Source organism: Glycine max, chromosome 3 (assembly GCF_000004515.6).
Source record: "Glycine max cultivar Williams 82 chromosome 3, Glycine_max_v4.0, whole genome shotgun sequence".
In the NCBI taxonomy this organism is placed as follows: Eukaryota; Viridiplantae; Streptophyta; class Magnoliopsida; order Fabales; family Fabaceae; genus Glycine; species Glycine max.
This window is the reverse complement of record NC_016090.4, coordinates 32606096-32616954: the sequence shown is the minus strand read 5'-3', so window position 1 is coordinate 32616954 and position 10859 is coordinate 32606096. Positions and strand designations below refer to the sequence as shown.

At 33.7% G+C, this 10859-nt stretch overlaps 1 protein-coding gene across 2 annotated transcripts; it reads left to right on the top strand.

Moving 5' to 3' along the window:
- The first annotated feature begins 6433 nt into the window (after positions 1 to 6433).
- Positions 6434 to 10859, top strand: LOC100791259 (RGG repeats nuclear RNA binding protein A). 2 transcript variants are annotated; one of them, XR_005890702.1, is made up of 7 exons: positions 6434 to 6942; positions 7777 to 8101; positions 8206 to 8271; positions 8411 to 8543; positions 8942 to 9097; positions 9194 to 9364; positions 9462 to 10449. XR_005890702.1 is itself a non-coding variant. In XM_003521018.5 (7 exons), exons 1-7 carry the CDS (start codon positions 6750 to 6752, stop codon positions 10554 to 10556), a joined length of 1107 nt encoding a protein of 368 aa, XP_003521066.1. In that variant the 5' UTR covers positions 6434 to 6749; the 3' UTR covers positions 10557 to 10859. The 2 variants fall into 2 exon arrangements, 1 of the variants encoding a protein (XP_003521066.1); XM_003521018.5 differs by having other exon boundaries at positions 9194 to 9250; positions 10380 to 10859.

Below are 10859 nucleotides of genomic sequence, written 5' to 3'. Positions count from 1 at the left end.
TTCCCAAGCATGGCCAGATTGAAGCCATGTAGATTTCAAAAGTCCATGCCTCCCCTCCTTTACTAATAAGTTTCTCCCATTTCATCCATTTAATTCCTTTTCCTTTAACACCCCACCTATATGAGTTAAGAAGACATTAAATTTCATCAATAGTGGACTTTGGCAAGAGATAAACACTTATCACAAAAGTTGGAATCGCTTGAAGATCTAATTTTATCATCACTTCAAAATCGCCTTAGACAAGAATTTCACTCATGGAATGATTTTTCTTCCAGATTTTCTCTGTAACAAACTTGAATGTTGCCTTTCTGCTCCACCCAATCATCAAAGGTAAGCCCTAAAATTTTCCTGAACCAAATAACATATCACTCTACGCGTAACATCACTAGTTCACCTGAGTGCAAGCAAATCCTATTTTTAACATCACATCGCACAAATACCCCTGGTCTATACGATGATAGGCCTTGCAAATATCTAGCTTCAAAGCCATAACCCCTATTCCGTCACACATTTTACAATGAAGATGGCGAACCACCTCTGATGCAATGAGGATGTTATGCATAATGGTTCTACCAAAAATAAATGTCGATTGTTCATTTACAATAATGTTGGGGAGAATCCTCTTCAAACGATTAGCAAGGGCTTTGGATAGAATCTTGTAATTTACATTGGACAAAGCTATCAAACATAAATCTTTCATATTCATAGGGTTATCAATTTTTGAGATCAAAATCACAATGGTATCATTTATCCCTTCAAGGAAAACACCATTATTTAACCAAGAACAACAAGCATCCTTGACACCATCACTTCATAGTTCCTTGAATCTTCTGTAAAAAGTCAAGTTCAACCCATCGATCTCAGTGATTTATCGGGATGCATTTGAAAGCATGCCTTGTGAAATTTCTCTTTTGTGAATGGAGCAACAAGCATCAAATTATTTTCCTCCATAACTGATGGATGTATGACATCTACTACTTCCTGATTTGTGCCATTTGATGAATTAAATAAATTTGACAAGTTGTTATGAACAACCTGACAAATACATTGTTGATCATTAATCTCTCAATCATCCTTGTCCTGAAGCTTCTCTATGGTATTTATTTTCCTTTGAACATACGCCATTTGATGGAAAAGGTGTGTGTTAATGCCCCTCTCTTGGAGCCAATGCATTTTGGCTCTATGACGCCAATAACTATCTTTTTTAACCAACAACGTCGCTAAAAGATCTTGTTTGTTCTTTATTAAATTAACCAAGGCAGCATCATCCAAGTAGTGTAATATGTCAAGGTCATTTTTTTTTTCATTTTTTATGTCCCCTTTAAATTGGCGATCTAAAGACTTCCCCCAAGACTCTAACTCTCTAGCACAGGTCCTAAGCTTCTAAGGCAGATTCTCCTAAGAAGCTTTCAACCACCCCAATTGGACTACCTTTTCTAACTCACTTCTCCCAACAATGTATTTTCAAATTTGAAGCGTCTTTTCACAACCTTCTTCTTTGTGTTAAAAATTTGGAGATTATTAGAGTACATGTGTGAGGTGAAGTCTCACAACTGTATGAATGAGACAATTGAACAATATATAAGTGAAGACAAGAGCCATAAACCTAAGCCTAAGGTTTTGGATTAAGGTGTGGTGTTAGATTCACTTATATGATTGTTCATGACTCATAGGTGTAAATCTCCCCAGTGAGATGAATAGTGTTGTGATCTGACGCTACTGCCATCAATTGTTTAATGATGCATGGGAAAATTTATCAAGCCACGGGCCAGTGACTAAGGCTCGATCAAGTCTCTCCTCTACAATATTTAATGTCCCCTAACTCCTACTCCATGTAAATGGATAGCCTTCTAATGGAAGATAAATTGAAAGACACTTTATTACCACCTCCCTAAACCCTTGGAACAACCTTTGAGGATGATCAATTATGCCAAACTCATTTGCTTCATTTAACGGGTCATTAAAATCACCTATTATGCACCATGCAAGATTGGATGTTGAAACAAGATGTCTAATATAGTCCCATGACTTCTTTCGATGATTACAAAATATACCGTCAAATTCAATACCTCTTTTTCCCCATCATTCTCTATATCAATATGGTGATTAGAAAAAGATGTGATCTTAAAATTAGGGAGTTTCCTCCTAAAATTGCCAATCCCCTACCTTTACCTTCCCTATCAACTGAAAGCAACTATCAAAATTAATACTTCTATAAATTTCATCAATTTTATTTTTATGAACTAGAGTCTTTGACAAAAATACCAAGTTTGCTTTGTGGGTGCAAACAAGGTCTTTAAGGGTAGTAACTGGGCGTAGGTTACCTAGGCCTTGACCATTCCAATTTCCAATTGATGATACTCATTACTCCTGGCAGGCCTAGGAACCACGACCTACCAATAAAAAATGTTTGGTATTCGTATTGAGCATTTGCACTTCATTTCTCATGATTTCAGTATTTAGACCTCTTCTTCTTATCATTTTCTCATTTTGGTCTTCTTCGTCTTTTTTCAAATTCTCCTCATTTGTTGGAGTAGAGGATAATCCATGCATAATTAAAGACAATCCTCCCATATTGCCTTGCCCTTTCTTTCCTTTTTTAGCTTTATCACCTTGATTTTATTCGGTTACCATATTATCCATACTAGAAATCTTTCTGAATTAAGATCTTTAGTAACTATGTTCATTGTTCTTGAGAATCTGGTATGATTGATTTCAATTGAATTCCAATCTTTACCCTCCTCCCAGAGCCATTGTGAACCTCCTTCACCCTTCTTAACCTTCACCCTGAAATCAAGGCCCCATTCTTTATGTCCAACATTGTTTTCCAGATCAAACAGCTTTACAAAGAATTGATCTGTGTGCCCCAAGACACCATAGAGGAAACAAAACAGTCATAACTTCTCATACTAGTAAGTCACTTTGTTTTATTCCCTCCTGACTTTTCACTTTTTTCTCCTTCTTAACAGATGTGCACATCCATTCTGACCTTAATGCGTATATAGATTCAGAACACCCCTACCTTGTTATTCTCATCATACTCAACAAATTCTCTCAATAAAATTTTTCAAATGTTTCCCTATGACTGGTGTTGTGAAACCCACTAGAAGACTGTGGACTCGCACCATGAAATTCACATAAAATAATGGAATTTGGTCAATGACATTGCCTGGTTTTATGCTTTTTGGTATAAGAAGATGATTATCAAAACTCCACAGGCTACTATTGAGAACCTTTGTCATAGAACTGGAACACAAATAAACCCTTGGGATCTCTCTAATTAAAGCTCCCTTCCCTGGCCACCATATATTTATTATTCTTTCCTTCATGGGGCCCACCCTTATCACCTTATCAGCAAGAAAATGACCCATAAGACAAAGTTCCACATTGGAAGAAACATCAGGGTCCTTCTCTACATCATAAGCTAAACCATCCTCTTCTTTTTCAACCAATGATAGATCTTTCATGTTGATCTCCATCATCAAAATCCCAAAAATGAGTGAAATATGATAGTTGGAACCTTAAACTCCCACAAACAGAGAGAAAACCCTAAACACTAATCGTGTAGATTAAAACACTAAAGCTAAAAAAAATTAGTTGTTTTTTTAAATAACATAACCTTATTACACTGTTTCTAAAAATATTTTTAATATTTCATTAAAAAAAATACTTTCTCTATTCATTTTTTAATTTTGATGTCTCATCTTTGTTTTTTATTTTATTTTAAATGTTAAAATAAAGCACTATTTGTATGTTATATATAATTTTGGGTCACAATGACATTGTTATAGAATATTTATGAGTTTTGTTAGGACCAATATTTATTGTGGAACCTCATAGACTATCTATAGTAGGTCTTTTTCCCAATCACATTTCCCCCACTATACTTGCAAAAGTTCTAGTAAGACCAATGATATATTGGCATGTTTGTTAAATATAATATTATTTTTTAAAAAAAGTACATAATTCTATTTTTGGTCTCCTTCTATGTAAGTAATCTATAAATTTTGGCCATCAATATTTTATATTCCAATTTAATCTATTTAATTTTTTGTTATTACAATCAAGTCCTTTAATTTTTAATTATTTCATTTTCATTAGTTTTTATTTTACTAAAAAAATGAAATTCACATTTTTTGTCTCAGATGTTTTTTTAATTAAATTTGTTAAGTCATTTTAAATTAATTTTTCATTCAAAACTCACAACTGAAAACATTATAAGTTATTTGCAAATCTAAATATATTTACGAAAATCAATAAGAGAAAAAGGTAGATGACTGATAGTATAAAAGAAATTTATAATATCTTCCAATCACAAAGTATCATTAATGGTAAGTTTATTGACTTTTATAATAATTGTCCTACTAAGCATACCAATGATGAATTATGATTGGATGACCATATAAAATTATTTTCAACTATTGATGCATAAATATTAAAATAAATTAATAAAAATAATAACATGCATATCAAAAGAGTTAAGTGAAATTAGGTTCAAATTCCTTAAATAAGGTTTAAGAGTCTTATGAATTAAAAAAAAAATATGATTGAAAGGAAAAACCTTACTAAGACAACCAATCAAGTTTTTTGACAAAAAATAATTATTGAAAAAATTACTAGATATTTCACAATAATAACATGATGACAAAAAAAAAGACAACAAAAGTAACTCTAGAAGTCATTTTAGTAGTAAAAAAATAAAAAATCCTATTAATAAGCCATATTATCAATTTTATGTTATCTATAAGGTGAATATTACAAGTATATATCTTTATCATCATTGTTTATTAAAGAAAGGTACCAATATTCTTTTGAGGCTTAAATATGAAAACAATCCCTATAAGTTCATCCTTTTTTTCTTTTCATTTTTAGTCTTATTGCTAAGTCACCTTTACTAAAAATGTTAATGTTGACGAACAAAAGATGACATCATGATTATACAATCACATGCCATTTCAAGAAGAGTGACATCATGAAAACTAAAAATGAACAAAAGAAACTTATAAAAATCAAAGATGAAAAAAATAAACTTATAGGATGAAAAAAAATACAAGGACAAAAATAAAACAAAATATAGATGAGACTAAAAAAAGAAGACATATTTGAACACACAAACAAACATAAAACAATGTCTAGGAGATGACCAGTGTTCAATTTGATTTTTGAATTGGCTTGTTATTGGCCCACTTAGTAGTAGGGTGTCATATGTGCATATTAGTTATTCCTACTTCAAGGTGGTTGACCTTTGTCCAAATAGAGCCTAGGATATTGGTTGACTATATGTTTCCTTACCTACCCATGTCAAAAACCTTGTACACTCTAATGTCATCTATGACCAATATCTCTTATCTCTTCAGTTGACTCTTTCCAGACACTCACCTTGACTTGGTCAACATGAAGACAGAGATACAACAATATTTTAGAAACTTAGCCTTGATTCGTCAATCATGTTTTTGAAACCTAGACAAAGATGTCCACCTATCTGTGACAAAATTCTACGTATCCCATGCACAAACATGCATCTAAGATTCTAAAAATAATAATGTTAGTGAGAAGCAGTTGGACTTTATCCCTTACATGTATGTCACATGATTCACATGATTCTAATGGTGAGACAGATACTTTGACTGGTTAGGATGTGTGTTCAAGTGTTTTGAAGTAAAGATGAGACTCTTCTCTTCACACCATCATAGAGAAACTTATGAAAGACTCCTTTGTGGTGTCTGAGACTTTCTTTCCTCTTGTATTTTTTATTCATACTTCACAAAAAAATCATATGATTTAATGTTCTCAACTAAATTAATCAATGTTTTAATTTTGATAAATTAGTTAATTGGTCCTTATAATAAGAATTGAAGGTAGTATTTTACTAATATTATAAAAGAAGTTTAGTCTAGTTGATTGAACAATGTGTGTAAATTTTTGTAAATTTGTCTTACTTTTGTTTCTATTTATAAGATTCAATTACCTAATTCACCAATATTAAAAAAAATAGTTAATTTAGTTGATTGCAATAAATTTTTCCTAAATTTATTATTTTTCAAAAATACCATTGCCATTAATATTTATCTTTCTTCTAAATGTATCTTAATATAACATCTTTCTTTTTTAATTAGAGATATTTTAGTTTAAAAATAATTAATATATGAAATAATATGAATTGAATCTTATATAAAAGAATAAGTAAGTTAAAAAAGTTTGGTCTTATAAATAGAAATACACATACATGCGTCTTTGTAATTAATTTTTGATTTAATATTTTTATTTTTAAAAAAATGACGTAAAAATTCATCTTTAAGGTTAAAAATTAATTTCAAACTTAAAAAAGAATAGACAAATAGTAATAAAAATAAACAATAGTAGTAAATTAAAAGTGTATTCAGAAAAAAAAAAAGTAAATTAAAAGTGTGGGAATTGCACGAGGTTTTGTAAGCAAGCAAACACTGCCAAGGCAAGGCAAAGCTAAGTCCCAAAACACAAATAAATTGAGCACATTAGAGATTAGGTTAGTGTCACACTCGCCTCACCCTCTCTCTGTCTCTCCCCTGCGGCTAGGGTTTTGTCTTTCACTCACTCTCTTCTCTTTCTTTTCTTCTCATTTCCCTTCTCTTTCGATCTGAACAATAATAATTAACCATGGAACCGTCGCTGAGTTAACCTTTTTCTTCTGCGCGGTGCTGTTCTCTTTTGTTGTTTGGGTTTTTTTTTTTCTTTCTGAGAAGGGCTTGTTGTTGTTGTGTTTCGAAATAATGGCGACTACGAATCCCTTTGATTTGTTGGGCGACGACGCCGAGGACCCCTCACAGTTGATCGCGGCGGAGCAACTGAAGGCCGCGGCAGCCGCGGCCACCGCGCCACCCAAGAAGGACCAGGCCAAGCCCGGAGCTCGCAGCGGCGCGCCGGCCCAGTTGCCGTCGAAGCCGCTTCCTCCCTCTCAGGCTGGTTAGTTTTCAAGGCTTCGTTTTTTTTGTTCATTCTGTTTTTTTTTTTTCATTTGTAATCGAAAGTTTGCTTTTTGTTCGTATATGTTTATCTGGGTCGTAAAATTTTTTGTTCTGGTGATGGGGTTTAAGGTATTTATTGATCTTGTTGTTTTAAAAAAAGACGTGGGTTTTGGTTTTAGTTTGGTTCCTTATTTATTTATTTTTAAAAAATTTGCGTTTTTTCATATTTAATTTATCTATGTTGTGAAATTTGGTGCTTTTGTTGAGATGGGGTTTGTGAAATTTGCTTTAGAAAAGATTTTTGTTATTTTTGGTTGTTAATTGTTGCGTGATGGTGGTAGTTTGTTGTTATGGGCTCATATGCTTTAGTATTTTGGGTATGAAAAAGCTATTTCATATAACAAATGTTTATACGAATATTTACTTTTTATTAGTTTTTTTGCTAGCGTATGAGAGATAATTGTGAATATGATGCTAGTTCTTTGTTTTCATATGTGGTTGAGCATGCTTTAGCCTTTAGTTTTTTGTTGTCTGTCTTTTTGGAACATGCAATAGGTCTCCGATTGCTTTAATCTAAGGTTTTTGGGTAGAAGTTGCAGTTCAAACAAATGCCTCCGCGAGAAATCTGTTCAAATGAAATTATTTATAATGTGGTACATCATAACTAGAATTGAAAGATGATTAGTATTAGTATAATTTATACTTCGAGTGTTTGACTGTTTGTTGAGTTTTTTGGCATGTTTTTGTTGCTACCTTGATTCCTGAATGTCCATTGCTTTGATGGTATTCCTTGTGTTGCTTTTTTGATGTATTTTTTTTTCTTGTCTTATAGTAAGGGAGGCTAAAAATGAAACTTCTTACGGCGGTCGTGGTGGTGGCCGAGGAGGTGGAAGAGGATTTGGACGCGGCCGTGGTGGCGGCGGTGGCTTTGGCCGTGATTTTTCCAATGATGATAACTCATCGGCCCCTGCTAACCAAGGATCTTTTGAAGGAGATTCTGGGAATCCCTCAGAAAGACGCGGTTATGGTGGACCCCGTGGGCCCTACCGTGGTGGCGGCAGTGGACGTGGTCGTCGTGGAGGTTTTAGCAATGGTGAAACTGGTGATGAAGGACGTCCAAGAAGAGCATTTGAACGCCACAGTGGGACTGGACGAGGGTAATGATATAACTAATATTTCTTTCTTGAACAGAAATTTCTATATATAATGATGTCAATTGTTCCATTTTTTGTATATATAATATCAATGGTTCCATTTGCAGAAATGAATTCAAACGGGAAGGGTCTGGACGTGGTAACTGGGGTACACAGAATGATGACATTGCTGAGTAAGTAATTGTTTGTATTCATAATTTTAATTCTTAATTTTAATAATAATGAAGTTCAGATTAGAATTTTCATCCAAGAGTCTCATGTTTTTAATTGGCAGTTATTAATTATTTGTTCCTTTTGATGTTAATTTCATAGGGTGACTGAGGAAGTGGTGAATGAAACTGAAAAGGTTCTTGCTGATGAGAAGCCTGTAGGAGAGGAAGATGCAGCAGAAGGAAACAAGGACAGTCCTGCTAATGAAAATGAAGAAAAGGAGCCTGAGGACAAGGTGGATGGCCAGTTCATTATAGCTTTCCCCATTTATTTTGAACCTCTTGCAGCAACTTCTAGATTTTCTGCAGTGCATGATCAGGAGACAAACAGAAGATGTCTCGTGAATTAATGATTGATCATTAAGATTAAGCTTTGATTGTCTGTTAACTGCATCTCACTGAATTTTGTTGGCTGCTTTATTTACTTGGAAGAATCTGTCAGTCTTTTTCTTGATGATGAACTGTTCTCTTGGTCCTTAACATTGCTTTACATTTTTTGAAAATGTAGGGACTTGGGACTTCAATTGCATTTACTATTCTTGCTCCATCATGCTTTTAGTGGGTTTTGTTTGAAATTTATATTCTCTATGCTATTGTTCACCCATTGCTAAACGGAATTTAAACTGTGTTGTAGGAGATGACACTGGAAGAGTATGAGAAGGTGCTGGAAGAGAAAAGGAAGGCCCTGCAGGCTCAAAAAACTGAAGCAAGAAAGGTGGACATCAAGGAATTTGCATCCATGCAGCCACTGTCAAACAAGAAAGAAAATGATGAGATCTTTATTAAATTGGTGAGAATTTCTTGCCCCACTTTTGCCCTTAATTTGTAATCTTTTTTTATATTAATTATATTAATGATGCCTGATGATATTTAATTTTCTTTCCAGGGATCTGACAAGGATAAGCGCAAAGATGCTTTGGAGAAGGAGGAGAAATCCAAGAAGGTGTGACTTTGTGACATTTTTATCTTTAATTATGTTGTATTAAGCTCCATGAGTGACCAATTTCTTCTCCTAATGTGTGAAAATAACCTGCCTCCGATACTTGTAATTTGAAAGGTTTATCTTTAATTATGTTGTATTAAGCTCCATGAGTGACCAATTTCTTCTCCTAATGTGTGAAAATAACCTGCCTCCGATACTTGTAATTTGAAAGCTTATTAGTTGCTTCTAGTCTAACCTTATACCATTTTGGTGGCCTAATGACCAGAAATTTAATTTAATATAACTTTCACATTTCAAAACACCAAAATTGAGGTGCAAAGTCTTGGTACTTATTTTGGTGATTTGTGGTATTTGGAGGATGCTGTAATATTTGATGATAACAGATGACAGAAAGTGATGATAAAAAGATGCAAGATGTTAAGGAACATTAAGATTGCTGTTCAGCTTTTCTATACTGGAAGCAACCCTTAGTATTTCTGTGTGTAGTATGATGACCTGGACATGCTATGCTGGTTAGCCTTTATCTGGATTTTGAATCTATCCTAATTGCTTTTTCTTGTGATTATTGTGGCAGTTTGGTCAGTTGTTACAGTGAAGAGGTTCATATGGCATTATCCAACTCAGTTGTTTTTTGTTTTGAAATTCAAGTTATGCTATGATTATTTATTACAATTGCTTTTGCTTTTAGTGTTTTTTAGGTTCTACACAGTGTTTACTTCCTTTACAACCCCTTCACTCTGGAGTTGGTTTTTACATTAATTGTAGAAATTAAAGTCATTTCTCTAGTTTGGTGTATTTTTACCTAAATGTGTTATATGTTGATATTTGATATTGATATTGGTTCCCTCAAGACTGTTATCCTTCTGGATTATGTTTGACCTTGTAGATTTAAATGAGTCATTTTTCTATGAATTGAGTCTGTTATGTAGTGTGCTTCTTTTTCACTTGTATTTAAACTGATTTTAACCTTACCCCCTCATATGATCCTGGGACTATAGGAACCAAAAATCAGAAATCAAATTGTCATTGTGTTATGAAAGGTTCATATTCTGTTTTGTTTCCATGTGCCCTGGTTTTATATTTCATTCTCCTGACTTTGTTTCTTATATTGGAATTTTCTTATTCTCAGTCTGTCAACATCACTGAGTTTCTGAAGCCAGCTGAAGGGGAAAGGTACTACCCTGGTGGGCGTGGTCGGGGACGTGGCCGTGGTTCTAGAGGAGGTTACAGTGGAAATGCATACAGCAATGCTCCAGCTCCATCAATTGAGGATCCTGGGCACTTCCCATCCTTGGGTGGCAAGTGAGGTTTTCCTGAACCCTTCTGACATTTCCCTGTCCTTTTTTTGTCAATTTTGGGTTCTTGGATTTGGACTTAAAAGCAGGAAAAAAACTTTGGTAATTGGATTTCCTGAATTAGAAGGGTTATTATTTTGACTTCTATGCCTTAAAATGTAAATTTAGGTTGTTCTTCATACGTTGTAGCCTTTTCCTTGTGTTTTTCTGTTACTATGGTTGGACATTCCGGGGGGGTTATATGGTGGCGGATAAGACAAATGTTGTTGAGTTTCGTTTTATTTATAGATTGAATTCTCAGTTTTGATTTGAAA